Below are 18,349 nucleotides of genomic sequence, written 5' to 3' on the forward strand. Positions count from 1 at the left end.
CATTAAAACAAATCATGAAACCCTCAAAAATTATTCTTTTTTTAATTTAAAAGCTTGGGTTTTGTCCCAAGTTTGAAACATATTTAGCATTTTAGTAAGCTTTGCATGAACCATGAATCCATTGTGTGTACATGAAGAGTAACACTGGAGCAGATGGTCCAGTGAGGAACAGAGATATAGAGGCTCATTTACTAAGGGTCGAATCACGCACTTTCGTCGGGTTTCACAACGTTTTACGATTTGCCCTGAATTGCCCTGGGATTTTGGATTGGATTTTGGCGATTGGATTTTGACCGATTGGATTTTGGCGCATCGTCGCCGGCTTTCACGTGACAGAAATCGGGGGCGTGGCCATCTGACAACCCGACGGATTTGGAAAAACTGCGGAATTTAAAAATTAATTTGTGTTGCAAGATCAGCACTTACATGCACCGGGAAGAAGTAGGTGAACTCCGGCGGAACTGGTGGATATCAGGCACACGGACCTTAGTGAATCTCGGCAGACCCGAATCCACTTCGGAGAAAATGCGCCGCTGGATCTCAACTGGACCGGGTAAGTAAATGTGCCCCAAAGTGTGGGACGGTATTGGCTGATTAGTTGATTGGTATATGGAGGGGACAGATTATGGATGGCTTTGTATGTCATGGTTAGTGTTTTAACTTGAGTAACCAGTGGAGGTAGTGAAGAAGTGAGAAGACAGATGGGTTAGCCGAGGCCCAAAGTTATGGATGGATTGGAGGGGTGTAAGATAGTTAGCTGGGAGACCACAGAGAAGAATGTTGCAGTAGTCCAAATGGGAGATGATAAGGGTCTGGACTAGCAATTTTGTACACTCTGGATTGAGGAAGGGTTGGATTTAAGAGATGGTCTTGAGATGGAGGCAGCAGGTTGTAGTGAGAACCTCTATTTGTGTGGGCTTAAAGGATAAGGCATAGTCAAAGATGACTCCAAGGCAGCGGACTTTAGGGACTGGGAAGATTGTAGAGCAATGAATTGTGATGGTTAGGTCTGGTGGGAGGGATGTGTTAGGTGGAGGAAAGATTATAAGTTCTGATTTGTCCATATTAAGTTTGAGAAAATGGGTAGGAGGATATGGCTGATTGACACTTTGGCTAGAAGAGAGGAGATATCTGGGCCAGAAGTATAGATCTGTGTTTCATCTGCATAGGAGTGGTATTGAAGGCCATTGGACTTTTCTAGCTGTCCTAGGCCAAAAGTGTAGATGGAGAAGAGCATGGGTCCCAAGACAGAACCTTGAAAAATGCCAACAAAGAGGAGACAAGGATAGAGGTGGTGTGAGAGAGAGATAGACACTCAATGTCCATTTGGAAAGGTATAAAGAGATCCAGGATAGGGCCAGGTCAGTAATGCCGAGAGAACATAGCGTCTGCAGCAGGAGAGAAAAGTCAACAGTGTCAAAGGCCGAGGACAGATCAGGAAGGAGGAGAGCAGAGTAACAGAGTTTATGTAGCTTGACATTCCCCAACAACTTTTGCAGTGTACTTTCAGCCAGTGGGAGGAGACACTGCTACCATAGAGCTTATATTTAATCTGACAAATCAATGGCCCACATTTATCAAAAACAGTGGAGTTTACCTGTCGAGTGTACAGAGGCAGGGCCAGATTAAGGCTGGTTGGGAACCCTGGGCGCAAAATCTGGTGGTCCCATGTTACATACACCTCAGCCCACTCAAGACATGCAGTCCCATGTAATATACACCTCAGTCCCTTGCACCCATGAGGTCCAATGTAATATACACCTCAGTCTCTTGCACCCATGCAGTCCTGTGTAACACACCTCTTCCTGCACCAGACGTGTAGCCCCATGTAACATACACCTCAGCTTGCACCTGCCACACAGTCTCATGTAACATACACCTTAACCCCCCAGACATGCAGTCCCATGTAACATACACCTCAGCCTGCACCTGACATGCCGTCTCATGTAACATACACCTTAGCCTGCTCACTATCACCACAGTAATACATCTATATATCTACCTTCACCCACACCAGACACAATCCCATGTAACATACACTTCAACCCATACCAGACACACAGTCCCATGTAACATACACATCAGCCCACTCCAGACATGCAGTCCCATGTAATATACACCTCAGTCCCTTGCACCCATGCAGTCTCATGTAATATACACCTCAGTCCCCTGCACCCATGCAGTCCCATGTAACACACCTCTTCCTGCACCAGACATGCAGCCCCATGTAACATACACCTCAGCCTGCACCTGCCACACAGTCTCATGTAACATACACCTTAACCCCCCAGACATGCAGTCCCATGTAACATACACCTAGTCCTGCACCAGACATGCAGCCCCATGTAACATATACCTCAGCCTGCACCAGCCATGTAGTCCCATGAAACATACTGTTCAGCCTGCACCAGCCACACAGTCCCATGTAACATACATCGCAGCCCACAGAAGACACTCAGGCCCATGAAAATACACCTCAGCCCGCACTAGACACATAGTGCCATGTAACAGACACCTCAGCCACACAATTCCATGTAACATACACCTTAGCCCCCCAGACACACAGTCCCATGTAACATACACCTCAGTCCCCTGCACCCATGCAGTCCCATCTAACATACACCTCAGCCTGCACCAGACACACAGTTCTACACACGGGGTACGTGTTGAGGTAGCCCATGTTTTGTGTATTGTGGCGCACATTCTTCATGAATCTGGCACTCCCTGCACTACTCTGACAGAGTGAAGCAACTTTTTATAGTGCACCTTTAACATTTCAACAACTCTGTTGGACATGGCATGCTATATGTGGCGCACGGTCCGAGTGTGGAGCAGAACGTTCCTTTCAGTGCAGCCACAACGCAAATGTGTTGCGGACACTTCTTAAATACATGTGTGCCCATATCCCCCCCCCCCCCCCAAAAAAAAGAGCCGGGGATATGGGCACACAGTTGCACAGTGTGTGCCTGCTTAGTTGGTATGGTAACTATAGTTTAGGGTCTTGTTTTTATCATAGTGATATGTTTTTTCCATACTTTTGGTCTATTATTTGTATTGTGACCTTTGTTATCCTTTGTTCCATACCCATATTCAATATACTCTTATAGTCTTTGATTACCTCTTGTTTTTAACATTTTTCCCATTGTTTTGCCTTTAAACATTGACTTTGTGTGAAATAAAATGTATAGTCTTATATTTGTTGATTCGATAAGTTTCTTTACTTGGTTCAATCAATTGGTTTTGGGACTGAAAAGATCCTGCAAAGTCCGACGGAAAACTTGTGCAGGAGTTTTAATAAAATGTGGGCCAGTAAGGTTCTCGCTTCGACCCTGCAAAATGCAGTAAATAGTATCAAAAAAGAGAGAGGGAGTACAACAGCTCTGAAAATATATATTACATGGTTTCTTGTAGTCATTTTTCTACTGATATAAAACATAATAAAGAGTAAAAATAACAAACACATTAGGTATCGCCGCATCCCAAAATGGGCGACCTATTAAAATATAAAAATGGTTATTGCCGGCGGTGAGCTCCATAACAGAAAATGGCGACCAAATGTCGGAAACGCGACTTTTACACCATTTTAATAAAAAGTGATCAAAATGTTGCACAGTCCTCAAAATGATAGCAATGAAAATTTCGACTCATTTTGCGAAAAATCACATATCCCACAGCGCAGTACACAATGTATGAAAAAGCTTATTGCTCAATCTATCCCTTCCCTGACTGTGCATGACAGGGATAGGCACGGTGGCTCGCTGTTCACTGCGAATGTATCCTGTCCCTATGTATTGTAACTAGACAGAGCAAAGGTACGCAAACTGCACAGTTACACTGCAAAGGGATGCGATACATGCACAGCGAGCGTCGAGGATCAGCGAGCCGCCGTGCCTGTCCCTGTGGAGTGAGCGAAAGGATAGATTGTGCAATGAGGTGACGGACGTCAAAAGGGGGGCGGGATGCAGAGAGAGGATGTAGGAGGCGCATTCTAGAATACCGAGGAGCTGGGGAAATACACTAATTAGGAAACACTTGTTACCTTTTGTAATGCATAATAATTTTCAGTATGAAACAGAAATATATGTATTTTATAATGATGTTATATTTTCCTACGTATAACTTTAACTACTAAATATACATATGCATAGGTAATGGAAGGACCAGGACTAGGTACAGGAACACAGACAAGCAAGCAGAGATCTAGAAAGCCATGAGGAATTGGTACAGCAGGTATATTGAAATATTGGATAACTTTTCCTTACCCAAACCAAATCAAATATTTGCTGAAAGTGGAAAACCCCTTTAACCCCTTCACGCTCCGTGGCGGATATATCGCTAAGTGACTTAGCGCTCAGTGGCAGATATATCCGCCACGGCGCTTATGCCGGCTCGGCTCTGGATCAGAGCCGAACCGGCATCGGGAAACACGGGGTGCCGGCTGTAACTAATAGCCAGCACCCCAGTGTAACAACTCCGATCGCGGGTGCTTAACCCGTTAAATGCCGCGGTCAGCGCGACCGCGGCATCTAACATGCATCTGGGGGCTCTTTCCCCCACGATCGGCCCCCCCGAACCGTTTTCGGGGGGCGCCGATCGTTGCTATAGCAACTCTGGGGTCCGATCTGGACCCCAGAGTTACTTGCAAGAATTGCCGGTAAGATGGCGTCTGTGACGTCATCTTACTGGCACAGTGCCAGCCTATGCAAGTGTAAAGGCTGACACTGATAATACTCTGCAATACATCAGTATTGCAGAATATTATCATGAAGAAGCAATCAGAAGATTGCTTGTTCATGTCCCATGGTATAAAAGTGAAAAAGTAAAAAAAAAAAGTTATTCAATAAAAAAATAAAGTCATAAATCACTAAAAATGCCCCAAACTCCCAAAACATATAAAGAGACATATAACTCAAAAAAAGTCTAAATCATAACACAAACCCCACATCTATAGTATCACCGCGTCCGTAACAACCCGTAGAATAAAAGTAAATCATTATTGAACCCCCATGATAAACGCCGTAAAAAAAACTGTTATAAACCCTCCAAAAATTATGATTTTTACCTTTTCAATCCCACAAAAAATGCTATAAAATGCGATCAAAAAACCATATGTACTCAGACATGATACTGGTGCAAAGTACAATATGTCCCGCAAAAAACAAGCCATCAACCAGCTCCGTAGCCAAAAAAGTAACAATGTTATGCCACTTGGAAGACGACAATACATAAATGATAGATTTTTCCCCACATTAGGGTTTTGTTTGACAAATTTAGTAAAACGTAAGAAAATATATTCATGTCTGGTATCCCCGTAATCGTATCAACCCATAGAATAAAGATAACATGATTATTAGTCTATACGGTGAACACCCAAAAAAAAAAAGTAAAAAATCCAGTACAGAATTGATGCTTTTCTACTCCTGCCCTCAAAAAAAGTTCCTAAATTTTCAACAATAGGTGATACCAACCCCAAAATGGTAACATTGGAAAAAGCATCTCATCCCGCAAAAAAAATGCCATCACATGGCCCCAATAACGAAAAAGTGAAAATTTTATAGCCTTCAAAAGGGACCAATGAGGAAACTAAAATCCTGGCAGCTGCAGCGCCCTCCTTCCCTTCTGCACCTCGCTGTGCCCCCATAAAACAAGTAACGGCCACATGTGGGGGGTCTTTGTACTCAGGAGAAATTGCAGAACAAATTGTATGGTGGGTTTTCTCTTTTTATATTTTGGAAATGTGTAAATTTTAGTGCTAAATGAACGTATAAGGGAACAATATGACCATTCTAAATTTCACCTCCATTTTGATTCATCAATTCAACTATGAAGATCTCAAGGGGTTAACAATCTTCGTAAAAGCTGTTTCTGATAGCTTGAGGGGTGCAGATTTGAAAATGGGTTGGTTATATAGGGGGTTTTGATGCTAAATATGTAAAATTTCATTCAAAACTGTATTTATCCCCAAAATAGTCAATTCTGAAAATCCGGAAAAGCGATATTCTATTTGTAAGCCGCGTGACATCAAAATAAATTATCCAGACATTTCAGAAATTATGAAAATGTAAAGTAGACAAATGGGAAATGTTATTCTGCAAGTTATTTAGGTGGTAAATCTATCTGCCTGAAAACGCAATGATTTAGAATTTCAAAAATGGCAAATTTTTCAAAAAATGTATCATATTTTCTTTTTTTTGTAAATAAACGCAAAACTTATCTGCCAAAATTTACCACTAAAATGAAGTACAACATGTGGGGAAAAAACAATCTCAGAATCGTTTTGATAAGTAACAGTGTTCAAAAGTTATAACCATATAAAGCGAAGCAAGTCCGAATCCAAAAAATCGGGCTGAGCCTTAAGCTACAAAATGGCTGCGTCCTTAAGGGGTTAAGGTTGTAAAGCTTGTCAAGCAGCATGGGTTAACTACCGCTGGATCACAACAGCAAAGAAAGTGAAACTTGAGTTCACACTACAGGACTACAAGAAGGCACAGAGATAATATCAGCACCTCCTCAGTCGTACACCACGGATTGAGGATGATGCTGACACAGATGTCCCAACACATATTCGTGTTTATGTAGCATTTTTGGTGATGTTTTTAAAAAAAGCATTTTTGGCCCAGATTTATTACAGCGTTTGCGCCAGTTTGATTTTTGTGTCTGAAAAGAAAGTGCAAACTGATTGCACCTGTATTCATAAAGTGTCAGCGCCAGTTTTTTGTCCGACACAACAGAAAGAAATGTGCACCTGAAGGGGCGTTAGTCCTTTGTCATCCCATGTGCCACATTTATTGCTTTAGGTCAATGAGCTTCAACTAACTTTTATTATAAAAGACATTTTGCCAAATAAATGCACAAGCCTTTGGAATTCATTTTAACTAGCTTTAGTTATATTTTATAATGTGTTTGTACAGCCATAATTGCAATGTTTTGTTGCATTACATTTAAATGTCATATTTGTTCAAACTTTTCAGGTTTTTCCCTTTCATTAATTGCTTTTAAGTACGAATCTAAAACTTGGCTCCAAACTTTTTTTACTACATTTATTTTTAACTTTGTTTTCCCTGTACTTTGAACAGTCCTCTGAGATTTATCCATCTCATACATTTACTTTAAAAGAGCTCATTGCAGAGACCTCTGGTACTGAGGATAAATGTGCCATTGATTTCCATGTAGTTGGAGATAGCAGGTAGGTAACTTATTTCATTTTTCTAATCGCAAAAACTAGAAAAGATGACTGTGTGGCACTACTCTGTATGCTAGGGCTTTAAAGGGTTTCTACCAACCTTTACAGGAAGTCACCAAATTTAGTATTGCTACAAAAAGTATAAGGTGGTGCTCTAGTTCCAAATGAGAGTATACATATTGGGGCACATTTACTTACCCAGTCCGGAAGAGATCCGATGACAATGCACTGTGCCGCGACTACATTGTGCACCCGACTTTCTGAATGTGTTGCTTGCCTGCTCAGTTCCGCAGGAGTTCACCATCTTCTTCCTAGGGCATGTAAGTGCTTGGCTTGCGACACAATTTTTAAGTGAAATCCTGTGGTTTGTCCAAAGGCCCGTGCCCCGATCTGTGTCGCATGAAAGCCAGCGCGATTGTGCCAAAATCCGATTGTGTGAGACACTATACCCTTTTAAATGCGGTGCAAATCCGAAATCGTGAGAATATCCAACGTTTGTGTGTTCCATGGGTCCTTAGTAAATGAGCCCCATTGTTCAAAAAAGAGAAAAGTATATTGCAAAACATTGTAAAAAATACAAATTCATGCTGGGGAGGGAAGAACGGCAGCTAACCAGATGTATACAAGCAAACCACATGGAGCACCCCGAGCGCGAAACAGCTGTAGTTTTCCTTGTTTTTTGTGATGTCCTTTCGTCTTTCCCTCTCCAGCATGAATTTGTATTTTTTACAATGTGTGTGAGTAAACATCAATAAATTAATTAAGAAGAAAATATGGGTGAGTTCTGTTCTACTGCGTCTCTCTTTTTTTAAGTTTTTCTAATAATAATAATTTCAATAGAATTCATTTATGTATAATTATCTAGTTAATTTAAAAAGTTTCATGTTAAAATTTATAGGAATAATCATATATCTATAATAATTATTTTAAAGCCACAGATAATCCCCAAAGAAGTTAATGTAATGTTGGTTATGCAGACTTCATTCAATTAAGGGGACTATTGTGGTTTCCTTTATCTGTGGCTATGGGATGTGTTTGTTTGAATATTTTAGATATTGGTCCACATTTACTAAGGAGCTTGCACCAGTTTTCAGGCATAAGAGTTCTTTTCAGTACAAACTACGTTCACAGGTATTTGAGATGTGTCCATGCCACACACGTGTCACATGTGACCCTTTTGTGTCGCGCCTTTTTTTCATGCTACACACATTTTTATTATTGAAATGGGATTCTGCTGCTCTGACGGTACGCCAAATTGATCATGAAGTGTGTCGCACGACAAATGTGTACCAAAAAGTGAACAGGTGCCAGAAATCATGATTCTGGCGCATGAATCTGGCAAACTGTTTTTAGTAAATGTGCCCCAATATATGATGTCCAGAAATAATTCTCAGACTGTCCTATGTAGTCATTTGATTTTATTTGATTTGAATGGGTTCTCCAGTGATATACAAGTTAGCCCCTATCTAACATCCTGACCGGTTGGGGTCTCAATGAAGGAACCCCCACAGATCACAAGAAGTTGGATTCGTTGTATCCCCGTCGTACCCTAAAGTGAACAGAGCAGCTGGTTGCACTTGTGCTGGCTGCACTATTCATTTCTTTGGCAATGACGGAGTTTACTGAGTACCATGGTGACGACTGGCTGCTCTTTTCATCTCGGTGTACGAAGGGGGGTACAATGGACCACCGTTCTTGTGATCAGAGAATGTTACTGAAGAACCCCTTTCGCAACCGATTTCAAAGTAGATTCAAGTAATTTTTTATGTGTATTGGTTTATTTACCATCTCCTAAAATTTCTCATCTAGAATGAAATCAGAAGAGCCATTCAATGCAACAGAATTTCTATTTGAAGGTTTTACAGGTGATCTTATGTTACAATACATATTTTTGCTAATATTCCTATTCATCTACATCGTAATAGTTTGTGGAAATAGTGTAATATTTGTGCTTATTTGGCAAAATCCAAACCTACAGTCACCAATGTATTTCTTTCTATTAAACTTGTCTGTCATAGACATCGCCTCTACCTCAAATATTCTCCCGAAGCTTTTAATGATGGTCTTCATCAAGAATAATACAATCTCATTTGAGGAATGTATGTGTCAGCTCTATCTGTTCATTATGTTTGTTTGCACAGAAGTTTTCCTTCTTGCAGCAATGGCTTATGATCGCTATGTAGCGATTTGTTACCCGTTGCATTATATGATTATAATGAGTCTACAGCAGACTGTTGGACTATCTATTACAGCATGGTCGGTTGGTCTTCTTAGCCCAATTGGACATGTTACACTTATATCCAAAATGTCGTTTTGTGCTTCTCATGTGATCCATCATTTCTACTGCAATATTTCACCACTGTTAAGTATTTCTTGCAGTGAAATCTATAGTGTAGAGGTATTAACTTATGCTGTGGGGACACTTGTAGGAATTTGTACATTACTTTTTACATTATTATCGTATGTTTTTATAATTTCGAAAATCCTAAGAATTAAATCTACCGATGGTCGAGGCAAAGCCTTTTCTACTTGCTCCTCTCATCTTACTTGTGTGATTATGTTTTATGGAACAATGATGTGTCTGCATATGAGACCGACATCTACTTACTCTGTAAAGTTGGACAAGTGCTTCTCTCTGGTATATGCTGCTTTGGTTCCACTCTTAAATCCTTTTATTTACAGTTTTAAAAATGAAGAAGTCAAAAAGGGTTTGAAAAAACTCAAAAGTCAAATCATAAAAAACACATACTGCCACTATAAGATATTCCATTGAAACATTGGAACTATTATTTAGAAGAACATTATATATAAAGTTAATCATGTGAAAAATAAAACTACTCACATAGAGTGTATGTACTTTGCTGTGGATGTGCCGCTAATTATAAATGTGATTTATCAAAGTCAAAGTCAAGACTTGTGTGGACCAGGTTTGACCTGGTTGAGATTTCAGCTATAGTCTCCATCCGTTTTCCGGCAGTGACTTTAGTAAATACAGTGGGCCTCATTTAAGTATCAGGTATTTCTGAATGCAACAAAATCAGATAAGAGGTATGGGGGGGGGGGTCACAACTAATATCAATAGGTTGTCATTTGCCACATAAAGGGAATTACAATTTGGAGAAATGTAGGCAGGCACAGTGGTTTAACATTTCAAAAGGGATGTGTTTGGTGTATTTGGAGACATTAGACACCTGTGAGTGTTGAGTGGAAAGTCCATGCAGGTGGCATATTTGTGAACCCTTGTTGTTCCAATGTAGAAGGATTGACAACTAAGTGGGACACTGGTGGAGAAGACTTCATGAAAGAGCTCAGCTTCCTAATAATGGGAGTATCCAGAACATCAGCTACATTAGGTAGCTGTCTGCAATCAAATCCATTCCAAGCTTCAAACAACTGATTTGAATAGGTGTTACCATCCCACTGATCATCTACTAATGAGTTTTAATATGGAGGACATTATCCCAGTATCTGAGACCATGGGATGAAAATATAAAAAGGTGTTCTTGGCTGGAATACTGGACACTAGTTTCAGATTTTTTTCTCTTACGGCTTTGGTAAGAAAGGTTTCACACACACACACAAAATGGAAATAAAATCCTGTAAAATATGTGACTCCAAAGTGGACTTTAGTATAAATTCCTGGTTCAAGTGCTTGTTCTTACAATTGGCGTCATGTCATACAGCTCCTTGTTATTATTGTGTAACTGTATAATCAAACAGGAAGATATTTGTCAATCATTTCATCTGCTCCTTCTCACAAAGCTATCACCCCTTGTTACCCTCATCACAAACAGTCAGTACCCCCATGTAACCCATCCTCCTCCTCCTTACACAGCCAGCACCTCCAGGTCCCCTCTGAAATCCTGCACCAGTATGTTACTGCCCTCGTGACATTCATGGTAGGTTCTTTTGCTGCAGTTGCTGTTGTGTTTGTAAATTGGCCATGAGGAAGACTAGTAAATAGGACCTGCGGACACATTCACTGACCAAAACTAAGGATAACTGCAACTTCACCATAATGATCCAAGACCTCTTGGCTTCTTCTCTAGTTAGTGCAAAACTTCTCTGGGCTGTCGCTTTAGGAGACAATAACGTCTTGGTAGGTTAGGAGTTGAGCCATACTCCTACCACATATGGATGACGGATTGAATAGTGCTCTGTTTTATCGCTTGAGCTATGGTATTTATTAAACCTTTACTCTCAAATATACTTTGACATAACATTATCTGGTTGCTTCCTTGGTTTTCATGATGTTGTTTGTTGCCGTTGAGGCCTTTACAAAATTGTTGTAGATAGCGCTGATTTAGATGGGCATTTTTGATGTTTTCTTACAGATAGCATACAGACCCATTTAGTTCCATGGTTTTTTCACAGGTCCATTTTTATCATGGATGTGCCGCCATGCACAATTCTTTTCTCATATGCTTGTAAAAAGCCTTGATAGAAGTCAATGGATCTGCAAAAAAAAACTGATGGCACCAGGGTAACTTCTGTATGTGGTCTGTTTTTATCAAATGTTGCTAGGAAACCAATTGGGCAGTGCAGGAAGTAGATGTAAAAAAATGGATTTGGATATAATATGGGCTGCACAAGGACATCACACGTCCACATATTGCGAAAACACCAATCTGAATGAGCCCTTGCACTAAGAATAAAATCACATCTACAGTGGGTATGGGAAGCATTCAGACCACTATAAATTTTTCACTCTTTGTTTCAATGCAGCCAATTGGTCAGATCAAAAAAGTTTTTTTCTTTTTACTCATTAATGTACACTCTGTGTCTGATCTTGGCAGAAAAAAAAATCAGAAATGAGAGATTTTTTTGCTCATTTATTAAACAAGAAACTGAAATATCACAAGGTCATACGTATTCAGACCCTTTTCTCCCTGTTGAGTCGAAGCAACTTTTGAGCTAGTACAGCCTTGAATCTTCTTGGGAATGATGCAACAAGTTCTTCAGACATGGATTTGGGGATCCCCTGCCTCTTCCTTGCAGATCCTCTTCAGTTCCCTCAGGTTGGATGGAGAATGTTGGTAGGAGTCATTTTCAAGTCTCTCCAAAAATGCTCAATTGGGTTTATGTTAGGGTTTCGGCTGAACCAGTCAGGAATGATTACAGAGATGTTCTGAAGCCATTGCTTTGTTATTTTAGCTTTCTGTATTTTGGCTAGTTTTTGGCTGTCTTTTTTCTGTCTGCTACTTTGGTAATTTATCAATCTCAGATTTTCCCTGTGTTAAATGTTTTTTTCCCAGATCACTTTTTGAGACATTTGTTATAAATGTCTCAAAAATGTCTCTCAAGTCACTTCTTTCCACTCAAGTTTTCCTTAAGTATGGTTTAATCCGGAGTTTTTTGCGCCAAAGGATTTCTCTATTAGACAATATTAGACACTATTAGAATATAAGGCAATTTGAAATGTTAAATGTCATTTGTGAATAGAAGATAAATGTGTCTTACTGACAATAAACAAATGTCTAGTGGACATTTCAAAATGTCCCCAAAAAGGCGCAAAAATTTAAACGCACCAAAAAAAGTCTCAAAAAGGGAAGAAAAATAAAGATAAGTGACCCCACTCTCTTTTTAGAAGGTAAACCTTTGGCCCGTTCTCAGGTCCAGATCATAATAACCAAATTTACCCTCCAACCAAGAAGGGAAAGAAGAGACACTGATGCACATAATTGTGAATAAAAGACTTTACATAACCTTTATTAATAATACAGGGTATAATACACTTTAAAAGAAAGAACAGACAAAACCATGGAGACAAATTATGTGGCCTCACCGTGGAGGATATCCACAAATTACAGCATTGTATGGGGTGGTAAACACAAAAAGACCAAAAAAGGGCGGTCGCATTCCAGGCTAGGTGGAGCTAATGCATGTCTATGTAGGGTGTGAATAACTGGTAGCCAAAAGGACAGTGCCTCACCAATACAGTGTTCATGTGTGGGACAGGCAGGTGGCCTCGAGGCTCTAGGTATGTAGTGCCAAGGGACTCGACAATAGGGCTGCCAGTTCTTACCTGTTAGGTGTGGTATACTCCACCGCCCAGGAAGCCCGCCTCCCCGACGCGCGTTTCGGCTCTAGCTGAGCCTTCGTCTGGGGGTGGAGACGAAGGCTCAGCTAGAGCCGAAACGCGCGTCGGGGAGGCGGGCTTCCTGGGCGGTGGAGTATACCACACCTAACAGGTAAGAACTGGCAGCCCTATTGTCGAGTCCCTTGGCACTACATACCTAGAGCCTCGAGGCCACCTGCCTGTCCCACACATGAACACTGTATTGGTGAGGCACTGTCCTTTTGGCTACCAGTTATTCACACCCTACATAGACATGCATTAGCTCCACCTAGCCTGGAATGCGACCGCCCTTTTTTGGTCTTTTTGTGTTTACCACCCCATACAATGCTGTAATTTGTGGATATCCTCCACGGTGAGGCCACATAATTTGTCTCCATGGTTTTGTCTGTTCTTTCTTTTAAAGTGTATTATACCCTGTATTATTAATAAAGGTTATGTAAAGTCTTTTATTCACAATTATGTGCATCAGTGTCTCTTCTTTCCCTTCTTGGTTGGAGGGTAAATTTGGTTATTAGCAGTGTTTGTAGTGGCACTATCCAGGTGCGGTCATACGAACTAAGGGGTTTAGCTGAAATAGCAATTATCCATGACACGTAGCCTTTTTACTTAGGCCCCCTTTAAAATCTGATCCTATTCGTAAGTTTGCATCAGGTCCAGATCACTCTGGAGCAGGTATCCATCCAGGATATTTCTATACTTGACATTTACCTTTCCTTTAATTACCTTTCCTCCTCCATAGCATGATGCCATGTGTCTCTGTTGGGATTGTGTTTGGCAAGTGATGAGTATTGCCTGGTTTTACCCATACATATCGCTTAGAATTAATATCAAAAAGTTCAACATTCATCTCATCAGACCAGAGAATCTTATTTCTCATAGTCTGAGGGTCCTTCATGTGTTTTTTTACAAACAGCTATAGCGGCTATTATATGTCATGCAGTGAGGAGAGGCTTCTGTTGGCACACTCTGTCATAAAGCACTGACTGGTGGAAGTCTGTAGTGATGGTTGACTTGGCGCAACTTTCTCCCTACTGCATCTATAGAGCTCAGCCACAGTGATGGAGGCCATTGTGCTGTTAGGAACCTTGAGTCCTGCAGAAATTCTTTGTGCTCTGACTTTGTGCACTGTAAGCTGTGAGGTCTTATATAGACAGGAGTGTGTCATTCCTAATCAAGTCAATTTAGTTTAAATGAACACAGCTGGAGTAAAATATGAGTGTTGCAGCAAAGGGTCTGAATACTTATGTCCATGATACATTCAGTATTTGTTGTTCAATAAATTAGCAAAAATATCTACATTTATGTTTTTTCCTGTCAAGATTGGGGCAGAGTGTACATTAATGAGAAAAAAAGAACCTTTGGCTGCAATGAAACAAAGAGTAAAAATTGAAATGGGTCTGGATACTTTCCGTACCCACTTTGTCTGTACTCTGTTTGCTAATAAGGCAAATTATAAAGGCCAATGACATGCTGGATTTTATTTAAGGTATTTTAATTTAAAAGCTGAACACCACATATTGCAGATTTTGAAATAGTAAAGCTTTGGAAAAACACACACTGTATTATTTTCTTTACACAAAAACCAAAATACTATAATAGTAAAATAGAGAAGTCCTCCTATGAGCTTCTGGATGCCACTTCTGATGTATGGTAAGTCTTTAAGTCACTATGTAATCTCCATTTATGTGACAACTCTGAGCATGTGTAGTGTCAGTAAACTGTTTCCTATTTGGACGTACTTCAGTCGGTTTTACAGGTAGTCATAGGTACAGTTTGGTAGGGTGATTTCAAATTGCAGTAGCCTCATCTTTTCTCTCAGGTTCTGGTTCTACTGTGTTGAAGGCACTGAATCTAAGTACATAATTCTCACTTACGTTCCCCTACCCTTAAGGTAGCAGAAACCATTCCATCATCCAATGCATCACCCAAGCCTATCCCGTCATTGCAGGTGAACTGGAGCGGGTCCAGACGTCCCTGTTAAGACTTTTAGCCACTGTTATGACAAATGAGTGTAGTTCCAGAAATGGAAAAAAAGATTTCACAGTATTATGGATAAGGTACTGCCAAATTTGATAAATATGCACTTTTTTGTGCCTAAGACAACCTTCCATCACAATTTGCCATGGGCGAGTTTTCTGCAGTGTTCCCTTAGTTTTCACCCAATTCCAGATGTAGAGTTTAGAGAGATGTAGAGTTTTAGAGAAAATTAGTCACACGCTCTTTGTGGGTGTATGGAGAGGGCTCACAGGCTAAGCCCTCTCCATACCAGCTGGGTGTTTTCTGCATATTTCGGCAAAAACCTATTAGTAACACCCATTGCAGGTGTTTACCTTTTGAATGCCCCCGACAAAGCCACTGAGGGCGCCCTCATATTAAATTTGATAGCTCTTCATGATGTCACTAGGGAGTGACAATCGCCACAACAGCCATGTTGCCATGAGAGCCTTGGGTCTGTCTCTCTCAGTCGAGACATTGCAATGTTTTGTGAATAAAGGGCAATACTTTTACAATGCAACCGAAAGAGCACTTCTGCTTTTTATGTTGTCGAATATTGTTGCCGAATTGGGAAGATAGGATTGACAGTAATTGTATTATAAAATACCCGACCAATAAAAGCTGAACCAACATCCATAAACCTAGCACCAAGTGTTAAACTTTGTTGCTGCACAACCATCGATCTAATGAAGTATTACACATTTGAAATCAATTATTTGAGATTTACAAGGATTCACAAGGATTCCTTAAATTTTCCGAACATCACCCTTTTAAAAAAACCCTATAGCAAATGTATACTTCTTCAATTTACTTATAATTGGAATTTTTCATTATGCCTAAGTTTCTTCAGGATGAAATAAACTTTTCATATCTCAAACATATCTCACCAATTACTATTATCATCACAATGAGTTCAGTTCTCGTTTTCAACCTTTACACAAAGAATCAATCCTAATTTTAGCTGTTTCTCGAGGGGAAAGCTTGTCATCCAATACACTATATAATACGCGTCTTTCTTGCTGCACATTGAGCCTTTTGAATGCCATTGCATCTGTCTTTTTACACATGTCTATAGATTTAAAGTAAGGAATTTCTTTTTGACATTTTTTCTTTTTGATTTGATTTTGCATTTGATTTGGACATTGATTTTATCCTACTTACTATTTTCGTAGTGTAGTTACATAATGAGTCAGGGTCTTTCTAGTCATTGCTCCTTGGTTTTACTTATTCTCAATTCCATCTTACTACTTTCTTTGGTGTAACTATTTTTCCTCCAAAAGAATCAATTGTACAATGTAATAATTGTAATTATGTAATATTTAAGAATCTTTTACTTTGACAGAATAAAAAATAGCTAAGAAGTCTTACTCCTCTGGTTAAACAGGTAGTATATCAATATATCACGGTGAGCCCAACAACAAACTTTTAACAATTCTAGGAATTGAAGGACTCATTTTACTGGACTAGTCATGCACCCCTTTAAAGCAGCCCTCTAGGTCCCCCACTATGTAGAGAAGTACAACACAGCCTCATTCACCACATGTAATTCATAGCACAACAGTTCAATAGGAGAACAGGTAAGAATGGTTAACAGAAACCTACCATCAAAAATCTACTTATTAAGGTAGATCTGATAATTGGCTTGTAACATGCTAAGCCCTAAACTATTTTACCTAATCCTAAAATACTTCCTAAACAAAACTACACTTTATATATCTAATATGCTAATTACCAGCAGAGGCTTCTGGAGTGTGGTGTAGCCTCTCCAGGCAGTGCGAGCATAGGCTACACCACGCAACAGTAGCCTCTGCTGATAATTAGCTTATTAGCTAAATAAAGTGTGGTTTAGTTTAGGAAGTATTTTAGGATTAGGTAAAATAGTTTTGGGCTTAGCATGTTACCAGGCACCTGCCATCAGATCTAACTTAATAGGTAGATTTCTGATGGTAGGCTTCCTTTAAGACATTGCAGTTCTGAATGTCCTTATCGTTCCTAGTATCAGTGGTCATAATCTTATGTTAATACTTAACATCCTTAGATTTTTCATATGTTTCATTTAGTTTTCATCCTCCATATAACATTTCATGATAAATTTTGCAGACCTTGATAAAATTCATCTCATTGACAGATCAGTTAATAAGTTAATAATGAAGGCTGAGAGCCGTTTCAATGAGAGTGGATCTGGTTTCTCCATCCAAGGACTTTTAAATGACTCCGAGCTTCGAATTCCAGTATTAATAATGTGTTTATTTGTCTACATCAGTATTCTATTAGGTAATGTCATGATTTTCACCATTATTGCAGCAAATCCCAGACTTCGTATCCCTATGTATACTTTCCTAATGAACCTTTCAGCAGCTGATATCATCTATGCTTCTAATATTCTGCCAAAATTGATGACTATATTGGTCACCAAAGACAATGCAGTCACTTTTATAGGCTGCATGGCCCAGATGTATATCTACATAGTTATGACGTGCACTGAGGTTCTTTTGCTGGAAGTAATGGCGTATGACCGATATGTGGCCATCTGCCACCCACTGCAGTACTTTCTCCTTATGAGTATGAGACATTGTGCTGGACTCGCAACAACTGCATGGACCTTTAGCTTTCTTATATCTATCGGACATGTTGTGCTTATCTCCAAACAGTCCTTCTGCGGCTCCCATCTCATTAACCATTTCTATTGTGACATTGCACCTCTGTTAAAACTGACCTGCAGTGATACATTTGATGTAGAAATCATGAATTATATCGAAGGTGTGCTTGTCACTTTCAATGCTTTTGTGTTCACAATTATTTCTTACTTGTTTATTATCTCCTCTATTCTGAAAATAAAATCCTCCGAAGGTCGTCATAAAGCATTTTCTACCTGTTCCTCTCACCTGGCAAGTGTCATTATTTTCTATGGGACGTTATTTGTTTTGTACATGAGGCCCTCATCCAGTTATTCACCTGAAAGAGACAAATTTTTTTCTCTTTTATCTGGGGTGCTTATTCCTATACTAAATCCTGTTATTTATAGTTTGAAAAATCGGGAATTTAAAATTGGTTTTATGACTCTTATCAACAAAATGTCATACAAGAGATAG

The 18,349-nt window shown here is 39.8% G+C and overlaps 2 protein-coding genes across 2 annotated transcripts; both read left to right on the forward strand.

The window, feature by feature from the left end:
• Window positions 1–8,792: 8,792 nt before the first annotated feature.
• On the forward strand, window positions 8,793–9,956 carry LOC140105463 (olfactory receptor 5AR1-like). The gene is made up of 2 exons (XM_072129417.1): window positions 8,793–8,938; window positions 8,993–9,956. Exons 1-2 carry the CDS (start codon window positions 8,793–8,795, stop codon window positions 9,954–9,956), a joined length of 1,110 nt encoding a protein of 369 aa, XP_071985518.1.
• Window positions 9,957–17,404: 7,448 nt separating this feature from the next.
• LOC140105464 (olfactory receptor 8U9-like) lies at window positions 17,405–18,349 on the forward strand. The gene has a single exon (XM_072129418.1). The coding sequence runs from the start codon at window positions 17,405–17,407 to the stop codon at window positions 18,347–18,349; it is 945 nt and encodes a 314-aa protein (XP_071985519.1).

The sequence above is a fragment of the Engystomops pustulosus genome, chromosome 11 (assembly GCF_040894005.1).
Source record: "Engystomops pustulosus chromosome 11, aEngPut4.maternal, whole genome shotgun sequence".
In the NCBI taxonomy this organism is placed as follows: domain Eukaryota; kingdom Metazoa; phylum Chordata; class Amphibia; order Anura; family Leptodactylidae; genus Engystomops; species Engystomops pustulosus.

Coding starts and splice junctions, on each gene's coding strand:
- LOC140105464 (XM_072129418.1), top strand. CDS start 17,405: ATGAAGGCTGAGAGCCGTTTCAATGAGAGTGGATCTGGTTTCTCCATC.
- LOC140105463 (XM_072129417.1), top strand. CDS start 8,793: ATGACGGAGTTTACTGAGTACCATGGTGACGACTGGCTGCTCTTTTCA. Junction 8,939..8,992: donor CGATTTCAAAGTAGATTCAA/GTAATTTTTTAT, acceptor TTTCTCATCTAG/AATGAAATCAGAAGAGCCAT.